General features: G+C 39.1%; 1 protein-coding gene and 1 non-coding gene across 2 annotated transcripts in view; one reads left to right on the top strand and one right to left on the bottom strand.

Annotated features, from left to right (window-relative positions):
* RNF145 (ring finger protein 145) overlaps positions 1-14,535 on the bottom strand; it is a 51,011-nt gene that overhangs the window by 14,452 nt on the left and 22,024 nt on the right. The window contains exons 4-6 of the mRNA XM_001506573.5: positions 6,606-6,697; positions 1,765-2,000; positions 740-915 (exon numbers count right to left, since the gene is read on the bottom strand). Of these exons, the coding sequence (XP_001506623.1) occupies positions 740-915; positions 1,765-2,000; positions 6,606-6,697 (504 nt within the window). The remainder of the gene's footprint in view (positions 1-739; positions 916-1,764; positions 2,001-6,605; positions 6,698-14,535) is intronic.
* LOC114806859 lies at positions 10,223-10,360 on the top strand. Its single transcript, XR_003754915.1, has one exon. It is a non-coding gene; the product is annotated as a small nucleolar RNA SNORA7 (small nucleolar RNA).

The raw sequence follows: 14,535 nt of genomic DNA, 5'->3' as shown, positions 1-14,535 counted from the left end.
ACAGGAGATGATAATGCTACTAAACTGAAACCTTACGTGCAGTGGGTTAAATGGTTAATGAAGGGGAGATGTATTTCATTAAGTACAAGGTTGACAAAGTACAGAGCAAAACAAGAGAAATAACTTTTTTGTTAGTCACCTAACATTTGTGAAAATTGTTATATTTGGTGATTTTGATCTACAAATTCTGAAAATAAATTACAGAGCAAAAGGAAAACAATAAAGACACAGAGAGATTGGCTGATGCATCTTGGCTCTGATTGACACCACCTCATTTACCCCTAGTCCCAGGAAACCACTGAATAAAAGTTCTATCTTACTAATTAGTTTGGCAATTAATAATAATAATAATTAGTAGTAGTAGTAGTATTTTGGTATTTGTTAAATGCTATGTGCCAAGCACTGATCTAAGCACTGAGATAGATACAAGGTAATCAACTTGGACACATTCCCTGTCCCACATGGGGCTCACAGTCTCAACCCCTATTTTGCAGGTAACTGAGGTACAGAAAAGTTAAGCGACTTGTCCAAGGTCACACAGCAGACACGTTGCGGAGCCAGGATTAGAACCCACGACCTCTGATTCCTAAGCCCATGCTCTTGCCATTAGGCCACGCTGCTTCTTGATTCTGTAATACAGAATCTGAAATATCAATACAGTCAGTGGAAACTTACAGTTTCTAGAATAGAGTTTTGAATTTCTACGGAAATATTAACATTTCTTGTTCTTGTTAATTACCTTGTCAGAAAAAGGAAAAGAAGCCTCTCCCGAGAAGCCGGCTGATCCCGTGTACTGAAATAAGAGTAAATCTGAAGAGCAAACAAGACAAGCCAGAAGACCATGAAAAGCACTGGGACCACCAGTTGATTCCACAAAGACATCCCCAGTGCCAGTAGGCCATAAACTTCCACTACCTAGAAAAGGCAACAAGACAAGTTTGTGTAAATTACATATTCACATTACTGTGGTTTAAAAACAATGTGTGTCCTAGGGAAGGTAAGATGGGAAATCACTGTCTTTAAAGTAGTTTACTCTGCTTCAGAAAAAAAAAATCTTGAGGAAAAACTGTTTCTCCTACTGCAAGATTGCTTTGAGTTATCACCTTAGTAACGGATGAAAGAATATAGGCTACAGAATTCTCAGAAGTATGCTATATTCAACAGGAAAACATCAGTAATGATTACTGAATTATAGCAAACATTTACTGAAACCACTACAGTTAAAAGAGCAATTGATTTTGGAAATCAGCAATCTCCAAAACTGACTTGAATTATTCTGGGCAAAACAGACTTTTGAATTTGCTTTCAAATAATTGCCACTTTAAGCTTCCAAAAGACAAGCAACTTAATTTGACTAAACCCTCATTTTCCCTACCCACTCTTCCTTCTGCATTGCTGATACGCTCGGATTTCTACCCCTTAAGCATTTTATATTCACCACACCTTTAGCCGCACAGCAATTATGTACGTATCCTAGATTTCCATTTCCCTTATCTGGAATTTATTTTGTCTGCCTAACCCTCTGGAGTCTAAGTTCCTTATGAGTACAGGTTGTATCTTCCAATTCAACTGTACTGTATGTTCCCATGTGCTCAGTACAGTGTTCTGCACACAGGGAGTGCCTAATAAACATTATTGATTGACTGAATTTGGCCTAAACAAAATAAGAAGAAAATACGGCCCCAACTAAGTCTTAACCACTACAATTTGTGTAAATGTTTGTGTAAAACTTGGGAAGAAACTTAATTATTTAAATAATCTTACCTGAACCAACTCTCTATATGCAGATTTAGCAAGATTATATGGAACCAGAAGATTGGAGGCAAGAAAATATAAGACTTCCAACCCAGTAAAAATCATAGCAAATTTGTTGATTATAACAATAGTTTCCAAAGGTACAAGGCAGAGTCGGGCCAGCAGAGGAAGCATGTGAGCCGAAAAGAGCCATATCTGTTTGGTTTTCATGACACAGGAGCACAATGTACACACTACCAACTGACCTAGAAAGAAAGACAAAATCAAACATTGATATTGTGGTGAGTTACCACCATTACTATCATCCATCCACCAATGTGACACCTGGAGAAAAGCTCTAAAGAATAAAGCTACAGTGAACTGCTAAAAAAAATCTAAAACAAATCTGCCTCAAACAGTTTAAGTTAAAATTTAGCCTTTCTTGCTAAGGTAAATGAATTGTATGCATTTATGACCCAGTGTGGAAAGCACAGGTTTGGGAATAATGGGATTTGGGTTCTGATCCCGACTCTGACACTTGCCTCCTGTATGATCTTGGGTGAGTCTCTGTGCTTCAGTTTCCTCATCTGTATAATGAGGATGAAATATCTGTTCTCTCCCTCCCGTGGACTGGGAGCCCATGTGGGACGAGAACCGTGTCTGGCCTGATTATCTTGTACTTACCCAATAATTAGTACAGTGCTTGGCACATAGTACACACGTCACAAAAATCACAATTACTGTTAGAGGCCTGCAACAGTCCCAGAAGGGTGATTGAAATCATCCTCATTTTAGATTTCTTGAGCCTTTTGTCCAAACCAGAAGGAAGTGATAGAGGAGATACTGTCATTACTATCATGTACCGATGATTCTCAAGGCCAAGGACTCAGATATGAGCCATAAGGCAAAGCGGTCTCTGTAGCAACCCTGAAACCCCAAAGTGGGAGAAGAGGAGGTCTCCCTTTTCCCCCACCTGCCCTGGACACCACCACAGACCTGGTGAAAGTGACACATTTCCCCATGCCAGTAGACCCTTCGCAAGTCAAAAGGAGCTACCTCATTAAAAAATTCGGTTTTCAGGTTGGCCTGGGTATTATATATGAGATCTTTGTTGGGCTTAGGTCTGAGGCAGGATCAATGCTGAAAATTTTGGCCCATGTCAATTTCTAAAAGAGAAGGGAGTTTCTGTTGAGAGAATATTGCTCAACATGTGATAATGGGGAAAAAGAAACTCCTAGAACTGGGTTACATAAAACAACAGAAAAATATGCTATAAAGGAACAAACCTACATTTGGCAGACCTATAGGTTTTCATGCCAAATGTCTGTGGCTTTCACCGTGCTTAAAGCCATGACTGTATAGGATATACTTGGGCTTCTCTTTATAGGATGACATAAACATTCTGCAAACACAGAAAATTCCCACGAGTCTGTGCCAGCATCATGCAATGATGAGCCCTGGGGTTATTGGCTTCTTTTGGCTTCTTTCGTAGAAGAACATGAATCATATGATCAATTTGCTTTCAGAAGGGATTACTAATCCTGCTAGTAGGAGGAAAGGGAGGGGTGGTAGTGTTAATGGAATTCCTCTCACAGCTGCAGGAGAATGGCAAGCGCATTATTGCAGATGTGCCCTTACTGACCTGAGTACTCTAAACAGCAAATCAAAACTTCAGTGCCTGTTGAAAGGCAGATATCTTTTTATTGTAGAAAAATAGTACAAATGCCTCCAGTAATTTGTAATGTAATATTCAACACTGTTAAAATTATTCCAACTTTCTTCTAAAGAACATGAAGGGAGAGAGACCAAGAGAAGAATGGAGTTAATACACTCAGTTTTAACAGAATGCATATTTTCACAATGTGTTTTGGACAGAATGTGATGGAAAAATTAGGGAACCTTATTCTGGCAAAAAACACATCTGACTGGATAAAATGAAGTGTAGTGTTGGAAGAAATGATTGTGTGCATATGTTGGATGGAGTTAGTATTACAACACAGGTTTTCCTTAATGCTAGGTTCTGAAAGAACTCAACCCTGAAGTGCCTGAAGAATTATGTAATTTTAAATAAAGGAATGTCCTACCCTAAATTACACTATAATGTGGAGGGCACATTCTTCAAAAACTCTATTAGGGACAAATCACATTATATGAGGCATGGGTTAATTGACACACACTGATTTCTTCCAAAACTGCAAACCATCCAGGTAGGCATGCAGTTCCAGAACATTTTATATTTTGCAACAGCATTCTCTCAAAGTCATTAGGACTATATGTATTTAACAAGATCATCAAGGTCCAAAAAAAGCAGGGGGAAGGGGAATAACATTTGATGCAGGAAAGGATTTTGGTGTTAGAATTTAGCATGACTGTAATGATCTCACTTTCTATGACCCACATTGTTCTGTTTCAACAATTTTCCCCACAGGACCCATGATATTTTACTTTGGGGTATTTTTTTTTTAGTGCCCACTGGTTGCATTTCACTGTACTTCAGCTTCAGAGTTCATACTAAAATAGCAACTTGTGTGTACCAGTGGGTTACCTGTCAGAAGATAAGAGCTGAGGGCAGCAAAACAAGGGGAAGTGGGAAGCTGAGAGTAGCAGGGTTGGGAAGTCTGGGATCACAAAGTCAAGTGGAAAGGACTGGAGAGGAGCCAGGAACTAAGAAAGAGAGAGGAGGATGATTAAGACTTGCAAAAAGATGGGTGTGGATCACTTCATCCTTCTTCTACTCTCTTACTAGGCTCTTCTTGACATGGACAAACTTTATTCAGGCCAAAATCCTAGTCAATCAGCTCAGGACTATTATTCTTCCTAATCCTTAATCCACTCTAACCTGCAGAAGAAAGAGGGGGTTCAAGTCCGATCCATGACTTTCGTTTCATGACTCAATTTCATTTCAAGTCCCTCTCTTCTCATATCTGTGTTTGTTTCTCTCTCACACACATTTAATGGGGCCTGAGTGCAGCTGGGCAGGAAGTAGCACCCACTTTTGTTTACGGTCTGCCCCAGATTTGAATAACACCCGGTTATAGGGACCTTGATTCCTTGATCCCCAAGCCTCATTACAAACTGAGTTTTGCTGCATTCCCATAGACCACAGCAATCGATGGGAAACAATGAAGGTATCGTCAGGCTCAAATGATGCTAATTCCCACCATGCATATCTAGGGTACCTCCTTCTGTGACCCTCAGCAATAATATTTCATCTTTTGAAACATTTAACTAGGTTCCCTAAATTCTTCAGTCACAGGCTGACATGAATGCCAAAATAAATTTTTAAACCTGAACAAAAAAACTTTAGGACCCAGTTTCACTGAAAAGCAGTGGAAACTTAGGCTTTTATTTCAATATTAATTGTTCTCCCTTGCCAATATGACAACAACATTCAGGGAGAAACAGGTTTACTCAATTTCATGTAACTGCACTTAAACTAGAAGAGTAACTTTATCTTTAGTATCTATAAATAAAAGGCCTCTAACCATTTAGTAGAGTCAAAGTAATGCACAATTTCAAGTATTTTATTAGCAAAGCTTAACAAATTTCATAGAAAGAAACGGCCAAAAAGCAAACCATTCTGGAAGAGCCTGTTTTTGCATCTTTAAAAAAGCAAAGTTTGTTCAGCATTAATTTCACTATTCCCACCCACCACATCAGTAAGATCCTATTCTCGTCTCATATTTGCTCTCTATTCTTTGGCCTAGGAAAAGGAGAAAGTGAGACATATGGTCACATTGGACCCAAAATGCTTCAGGGACAGCAATTGCTGACTTTTTTTTTATGGTACTTTCATTCATTCAATCGTATTTATTGAGCGCTTACTTAAGCGTTTATTACGTGCCAGTCACTGTACTAAGCGCTGGGGTAGAAACAAGCTACTTAGGCTGTAAAAAAATCCATGTCCCATGTGGGGCTCATAGTCTTAAACCCCCACTTTACAGATGAGGTAATAGGCACAGAATAGTTAAATGACTTGGCCGTTGTCTCAGAGCACATTAGTGGCGGAGATGGCATTAGAACTCAGGTTCTTCTGACTCCCAGGTCCATGTTCTATTAATAGGCCACACTGCTTTGTTGCTACTGCCTCCACCACTCTGTCATCAGGGAAGGCTGGAGTATTCAGGTAGAGGTTGTGCAATCACCACCAGCAGCTATGAAACGTACCTTATTTAATAATAATAATAATGTTGGTATTTGTTAAGCGCTTACTATGTGCCGAGCACTGTTCTAAGCGCTGGGGTAGACACAGGGGAATCAGGTTGTCCCACGTGGGGCTCACAGTCTTAATCCCCATTTTACAGATGAGGGAACTGAGGCACAGAGAAGTTAAGTGACTTGCCCAAAGTCACACAGCTGGGAAGTGACAGAGCTGGGATTCGAACTCATGAGCCCTGACTCCAAAGCCCATGCTCTTTTCACTGAGCCACGCTGCTTCTCTGCATTTAAAGAGACTACTGCAGTCACCTTGACCATTTCAAGGTTGTTACAACATCCAAGGTAGAAAACAATGAAGGAAGAATAATTTAAAGGATGGTGAAAGAAAGGGGGAAAAAAAATCAAGTGATGTGGGAAATCTCAATGTCAGAAGGTAATAATGCCAGGAGAAAGGATTTAGGCTGCAGGAAGAACTGCAGAAAGACTTCTCATCATTTTCCTTTGGCATGCGTGTTCTGCTGTCACTCACATTCCTGGTCTTTCATTCTCTCTTTCTCTGTAGCTATCTCTGACTTTCCCTACTTTTGCCTTTTCCTTCTAGTAGAGAGGGGAGTTTGTTGGGTTCTTTGTTTTTCAGGAGCTGATTTCCAAAGGAAGAAACAGAAATTTGCTTTGAGTGTAAAGATAACAAGTCCAAGTCTGATAATACTCACCTATTAGAGCTGTAGTGAAACGATTCATAGATAAAGGTTCTAAGTACATTGGTCCTTCATATGCTGACTCCAGCTCACTTCTAACATAGTCCCTAAAGAACAAAAATCATACATATTTGATTTTAGAAACCAACATAGGGGCAAAGAAATATATTCAATTTACAACCTAAAGTACACATAGCATTCTAACTAGATTAGGCTAGAATCTTAGGTCTTCTTGTGGCTATATCAAAATAAAATGTAATTATACCTTCCAAAATGCCCCCTTTTTTCATTGCAAATATTTTAATAGTGAAATAAAAAAATATTTTCTCCTAAAGAGACCTTATCAACGATTTGTAAGCTCCTCCTCTATACTATAAGCTCCTTGTGGACAAGGATTGTGTCTCCCGACTCTACTGAACTGTACTATCCCAAGTGCTTAATACAGTGTTCCGCACACACTAAGCAGTCAATAAATACCACTGATTGATTCGTTTCAGTAAACATATAAATAAGCTAAGGCATCTTTACTTTCAATCATTTTGATTTTCACATTACTTACAAACAAGTGCACATAAATTTTAATAAAAAAGGAAATGGAACCAGTGGGCTGCTTTTTAACCTTATTTGTTATAAGCACATGGGAAGAGAACTAGGTTTACTGTAGGTTAAATAAACTAGTTGCGTAAACTTCAAACACATAAAACTCCAATGAGTTTTCATGAAAGGATAAGCTAAATATGCATTCATGCACTTTAAACAGCAGTACCAATGTTTAAATTTTGCATCTCAAAGGTTACTTCATAACAGTGGGATAGTTTTTATAAAGATCATGAACTCTTTAGATACTTAATTTGGAGAAATTTTAGGTTCACCAATTTTTCTAATTTGAAAACCTTTCTCTATTCAGTGTGGATTTGGGCTTTTCGTGTGTTTAAGAAAAGGCAAATATCTTCATTAAGTAAGCATGAGCTGACAAACGTCTTTTATACAGGATCCTTATTCATATCCCATCTTCAAACATTCCAGGAATCCCAGCTTCTGGTAATATTTACCTTTTCTGAGAACAGCTACTTCCTTTGAGACAGTGACCTGAAACTTCCTCATTCCAGCATAATAAACAGAGAGCAATTCTTACATAATCATTAAGGTTGACAGAGGTGAAAATGATCCAAAAAAAAAAAAAAGACACAGCTTTGGGAGCATTGGAAGAAGCATATTTAAGGATAAAATTACACTTCATTGGTTATCAAGCAATGACCAACCTCTACAAATAGTTTCCTAAAAAAACGAACAAAAAACTACAAAATTTCTGATTTGCTCACATTTTCATTTTGCTTGATAAGATAACATGAATATTGCTTCAGTACTATCTAGAGTGAAGACATCACAAACGTGAACAGTTATAGTATGCACTCTTTGCTTACAGACTTATTTACTGGCACTTCCAAACTTCTAAGTGGTTCTCATGCTTTAAAAAAATACATGCCTCCAATTAACAAGGGAAAGGCAAAAATTTTACACTCTTAATTTACCCAAAAATATGAAATTATGAAAATATCCACATATTAATGGTGCCACTAACCTTTATTCCAAAGATGCCTCTTTTGAATTTGGGGACACAAATACTTAAAGACATAAAATAAGATGCTAACATTTTGCATTTACAAAGCCTTTGAATAGATCTTTTTTGAGGAAAAAAATTAAAATGTGGTCCCCAGGAAGTAATTGGTGAGTTTGATTTTCTGCCTCAAGTCTCAGAGGACATCATGCTTCCCAATGATCTCATACTGACTGGTAGTAAAACATCTTGGGAGTAGAAATGGCCAAGGATGAGATAATTATATGTATTACACAAAACTAAATGCTGGCTGCAGAAACCAACTGCCCCTTATCCTTCCTTTCATTTAAGGTCAGGTGGGAAATGCTATGTAGGGAGAGCATGTACTGTAAGTACCATGGAGATACTGGTGGCATTCCAGATGTTGGAAAAACACCTCAGCTAATGAGGGGATGATAGGCACATTCAGAAATCAGGCAGATATCATGATAAAGTTCAAGAAGCCTACAGGATATCTGAGCAATAGGAAGGAGCAACATATAACAGAGGCCTTTGAAATGGGGATAGAAAAGTGGCTATCCTGGCTTAGGTTGTTTTGGCTTATGTGTGACCAGCTCAAGGCCCATAACAAACCTGAGCCAACTCAAACTCTTGCAGAGCTCTGCCCATAGCTAAACAGAATTTTTTCACCAGGGGAGGAGATCACATTGCTTCCAGCAAAGCAAAAGTTAAGCTTGTGCCTCGCAAATCGTTTTTCAAGAACAATTCCAACTTTTCAGAAACCACGACCACTGAAATTTATATATTTGCTTTCCAGTTCCACAAATATGCAGCATTAAGAATGAGGCATACTGAGTTACTCGTGCAACAGACTAACAGATGCAGATGTGTATATGTTGAGTGTAAAATCCTTTTCCCATAGACAGGGAAACCTATGGTGGAAATTTCATAATTGCATCAAGTCACACAGCTCATGTGTAGCAAAGGAAAAAAAATTGCATTACAGATTTTCTCAGGCCTATAAGCCTTCCTATTTCCCTTACGGCCTTGTATGGAGATAGAAAACGATAAATATGCAGAGAAATATAAAATTACTATATGCCTACCATTTTGCTCCATTTTAAACACTGTACATTGCTTAGTAGTAATGAAAAGCCTAAATAAGCATCACGATCTAATGAATGCAGCACTGAATTGGGAGGTACAAATGAAGAGAAGCAAGATGGCCCACTGGATAGAGCACGTTCTGAGACTCAGAAGGACCATGGGTCTAAATCCCAGCTCCGCCACTTGTCCGCTGTGTGACACCAGGCAAGTGTCTTAACATTTCGGTGCTTCAGTTACCTCATCTGTAAAATGAGGATTAAGACTGTAAGCACCAGGAGGGATGTGGACTAATTATGACCTAATTAGCTTGTATCTATCCCAGTGCTTAGTACAATGCCTGGCACATTACTTTAGCACTTACTAAGTACCATTAAAAAAAAAAAAAGTATAACTTTGGCCTGTCAGATTTCGGTCTGGTCAAAACAGAACAGCAGCTAAAGTCAGGCTTTTGCCACCCTCTTCTGTTGAGATACAGTTCTTGAGTCATTCAAACCCAGGACAATTGGGCATTCACTCCCTAAAGAGTTATGCAACAGTACAAGTCCATGAAATGAGGGTTAATTTTACTTATATGGGATCCCTTGAAATCACAGTAAGACCACTATGCTTCACTATATCACTTACTACAAATTAGTTAGCTTTTCTTTTAATCCATTTCCACCAAACACCCATTGGCTTTCTTAATAATGCTGGTATTTGTTAAGTGCTTACTATATGCAGAGCACTGTTCTAAGCACTGGGGAAGATACAGGGTAACCAGGTTGTCCCACATGAGGCTCACAGTTAATCCCCATTTTACAGATGAGGTAACTGAGGCACCGAGAAGTGCCCACAGTCACACAGCTGACCAGTGGCAGAGCTGGGATTCGAACCCATGACTTCGGACTCCCAAGCCCATGCTCTTTCAACTGAGCCACGGTGCTTATCTAGTGAAGTTTGAGGTCTCAAGGAAAGGTATTTACGGTCACCCCTCTCAGGGTCGCACCTGGAGAGTTTCCAGTACTCTACCAGTCTCAGCCACCGGAGGGAGAGTCAAGCAGAGGCCTAACCATTCCATTCCTAACTTGGGCAGTGGCTAGTGAGTGGAAGGCAATCTGCTACAAGTCAAAACTCATCCCTGATGGGCAGCTGCGGAATGGGAAAGAGTCGAGGGCAGAGACTCAGGTTTACTGCATGGAAGGCGGCAATGGTAAACCACTTACGTATTTTTACCAAGAAAACTCTGTGAGTACACTACCAGAAGGATTGCAGATGGACAGCAGGGCGTTCTGGGAGAGATGTGTCCATGGTATCACTATGGGTCGGAAACGACTAGACGGCATAAGACAAGACATACTGTCAATAGAGTCAATTTCAAATTTGAAGGACACATGTGCATATGTATAGGATTTACCATTGAAAAAAAAGAGTGGACGGCTTGTTGTATCTTTGATATTTGTCATCATTAAGACCCAATGATGGTTTTGATTACATTTCCTTACTGTTTACTATTCATTTGTACCAGGCAGCCCTGACATGGTCATACAGAAAATACAGTGGATAGGGTCCTCCTGCTCTATTAGTCAGCAGAAGCCATAACATTGTTGTACATTATTCAAAAGGTCTCCCAAGAGAATTTATATTGTCCATGTTCAAGCAAATGTGTATAAACTCTAATTTTCATAAAATTCAGAATTTTTTCAAGCAAAAAAGAACGGGTGAGAAAATCCTAACATAACCAATATAGCTGATTCTCTCTTCCACAAAGATGATTTGCAGCTTGATATTCATTCCTAGGTATTCCATATGTACAGAATTACCAAAACCTTGTTCCTACCCTAAATATTAATACCCTTTCTTCTTCTAAATTATCTTTTCATCTGGGTAATATGTAAAGGCAATCTTGAGCAATAAAATGAACTCTTCAAAACCTTAGTTATCATATCCATGAAAGATAGCCCATTCTCTTCAGGTTTTAAAGCATTACAAGGGTATAAGAAAGGTGCATTGAAAATGTCTCTTCAGAGTAAGATGTAATTAAAATGAAACAGCTTATAGAAAAAAATTTCTCCCTGGTGACCACTACTACGCATTCTATTTTTAAATAAGAGCACTCTAACTCAAGATCATGTCACTCCTGTTGTATAGCCAGTCTGCTAAACCACTGCCCTGGAGGATAAGCCCAATCAGTGGAGAACAATTTGTACTTTCTAGCTACTTATCCTGGAGATCTACGAACTCAATACTAAATACACACAGTTCTCCTATAAAGCAAGATTGACATTCTTGCGAAGCCTCCCACTTGGGAAAACATGAGCTGTTATCTGTTCCAATGCTGCATACGTGCAGTTTCTTCCAATACTATGGTATACCAAGTCCAAATAGGCTCGCATTGTTCCCTAATTTTCCAACAGTGTTCTAGCCAAAACATAGTGAAAACACAAACTCTGGATGAACTGGTATAACTTATCACAGGGATGAAGGTGCTGTGTTACTTATACAGTATTGGCATTAAAGTTTTCTGACAACTCTGATAGAATTGAAATCACCAGGCTTGAATTCCCTAAAGTCACCACCATTCACCGCCCTAACTCTCTCCTATTTCTATAGGGATGCTTCTCTTCTTTCCCAGTCTCCCATCTATTTTCAAAAATCTGCCCTATCTGTGTTTCTGACCCCGCCCTGTATCGTGATCACAAAACCCTCACTCCCACCCTCCTACCTTCCTAACAGTCATCTTCAGCTACTTAGCTCTCATGATTCTTTCCCCTTTACTTTCAAACAGGCTCAAATCATCTATACTAAACATCTTTCTCTGGATCCCACTGCTTTCCTCAGCTCTCATCCCATCTCTCTGTTTTCATTCTGCTCCAATTCCTCAAACAAATTGTATACAAACACTGTCTCCACTCTCTCTCTTCAAACTCCCTTTTTCACCCACTACAATCCTCACCCTTGTCCCCCCACTCTCTCTAAGGTCACCCATGGACCTGCTCCTTGCCAAACTGAAGGGCTCTTTTCAATCCTAATCCTTCTTGAACTGGAAATGCTCTCCATCTTTGATTTTGCCAGAACAGTTCTCTCCTGGTTCTTCGCCTATTGGTGTGGCTGCTCCTCTGCAGTCTCTTTCACTGGCTCCTCCTAGGCCTCTCAACCTCTAAGGGTGTGTCTGATCCTTCACAGTTCTGTTTTCTGACTTTACAGTCTCTCCCTCAAGGAGTCCATCCTATCCGATGGCTGCGATCTCTATGCGTATGACTCCCAATCAATCTTGCTCACCTCTCCTCTCACTACCATGGAATTCTAGTTCCTTTCCCCATGAGATATCAATGATCTATTCCATCTTTCATTAGTACAACTTTTGACTATCAGTAATATTTGATTAAAATGCCAAACTACAAAGCTAGAAAATATTTCATATTTGAATCTTTGATTTCAAGCTTTTATTTTCTTATTTTTTTCCCCTCAGTTAGACTTCCTAAATCAATAAAACCAAGAGAAAGTTAGTGAACCAGGGCTAATCGTTTTTCTGGATAATATTAGAATGCGCATTGCTGAATAGAGGGACAATACTGTATAGACCAATTGTATGTGGTCTGAGGCACAACAAGATTTTCAAAATGTTTCACTTTTGTTGGAGAGAAACCTATTTGTCATAAATTTAATGTTTACATTTAGTATGTATATATGGTTATATATTTATTGACATACTATTTTAAGTGATGTCTTTAGGTGCAGTTTCCAAAAATCCTTTGTAGCATAAATTCACAGCGTTCATTTAAAAAGTCTTTTTCGTCCCCAGTGGTTCAGATATTTGAATGTACTCTACTATAGATAGGAAAAACATTCACAGCTGGACTGCCATGTTAAAATAACACAAAAATCACAGCATTCATACTATACTGTACTTCCCCACCTGCTTAGTACAGGGCTCTGCATATGGTAAGCATCCAGAACAGAGCCTCACAGGACACCCACATTTAGGGAATGGCGGTGGAAGAGAGAAGCATGAGAAGCAGCATGGACTAGTAGAGCACGGGCTTGTGAGTCAGAAGGACCTGAGTTTTAATGCCAACCCCACCATTTGTCTGCTGTGTGACCTCGGGTAAGTCATTTAACTTCTTTGTGTCTCAGTTACATTAACTGCAAAATGGGGATTAAGACTGTGAGCCCTACGTAAGAAAGGGACTGTGTCCGATCAGATCAACTATTTTATGTGTGTGTGTATGTATGTGTACACCTCTTGCTCAAGAAGGGAGTTTGTCTAAGAATATGAGCAAGGAGACAGACATTGTGAGATCCAGAGAGCAAGCATTTAACAAATACCATAACAGAAAGGAAAAGAAAGAGTTGGATATATATGAAACTAGAAGGGAAGGATTTGCTCAAGAGTGAAATAAAAGATAGTAAAGGAGAAGAGGAGAGTGAGAACAAATATTTTTAACAGATGAGAAAGGGTGGGGTCAGAAGTCTAATGGGGGGGGTGTCCGGTGGTGGAGTATAAATCAGACAGCAGATGACAGCTTGGAATCCCTACTTTGAGTCCTCCAATTCTGGTCATCATGGCTTAGAGAAATTAATGTACACTCAGTTTCCCACAGAGTGTGTTTTCACTATGCATTATACTATGCATTTCACTATGCGCACAGCATGGACTTCTTAGAGAATGTACGTCGGTGTGGATACAATGTGGGGCAATGCTGAAAGAAATGGTTGTGCACATGTATGCAGTGTCAAATTCATGGTATTACAGTGTTAGCTTTCATAAATACAAAAATCTTGGCTTATAGAAGAAACGGGTACAATTCTATCTACATATAGCCCAAATTACTCCAGATGAAAAGGAATAAGAACCTGTCCATAACATTCTATTTTTGCTTTTGCCTTTCCAATGTCATTTTTAAGCAAAAAATTAAAATAATAGTAGGGTTTGAGAGAGATAATCACACTCCTGGGTGTGAAACAGACACACCTTTATAATGAGGCATTCTCTAGGGCTTAGTATAAGGATGTATCTGCTAAAACAAGGGAGCTCCAGTAGGTTAAAAGTGTAAAAAGAAACTTATTAGTTGAAGTTAAATCCCAGTCATAGTTTCTGACTTAGTAGCAATATTCTGAGATTCAATGTTGCTCCATCTTAAATACATGATTCTCTGATATTTATAACTTTACCTTAACAGCATGCAACGCAGCCTATAATAGACATAATTCCCTTTCAGTTCAGCATGGTTGTACCCATTTGAGAAACTCTAGTAATCGATTCATATTTATCTAGTCCTTGACAGCAATGCATAACTGGGG

This window comes from Ornithorhynchus anatinus, chromosome X1 (genome assembly GCF_004115215.2).
Source record: "Ornithorhynchus anatinus isolate Pmale09 chromosome X1, mOrnAna1.pri.v4, whole genome shotgun sequence".
Taxonomy (NCBI): Eukaryota; Metazoa; Chordata; class Mammalia; order Monotremata; family Ornithorhynchidae; genus Ornithorhynchus; species Ornithorhynchus anatinus.
Note: the sequence above shows the minus strand (reverse complement) of the source record. Positions and strands in the feature narration are given on the sequence as shown.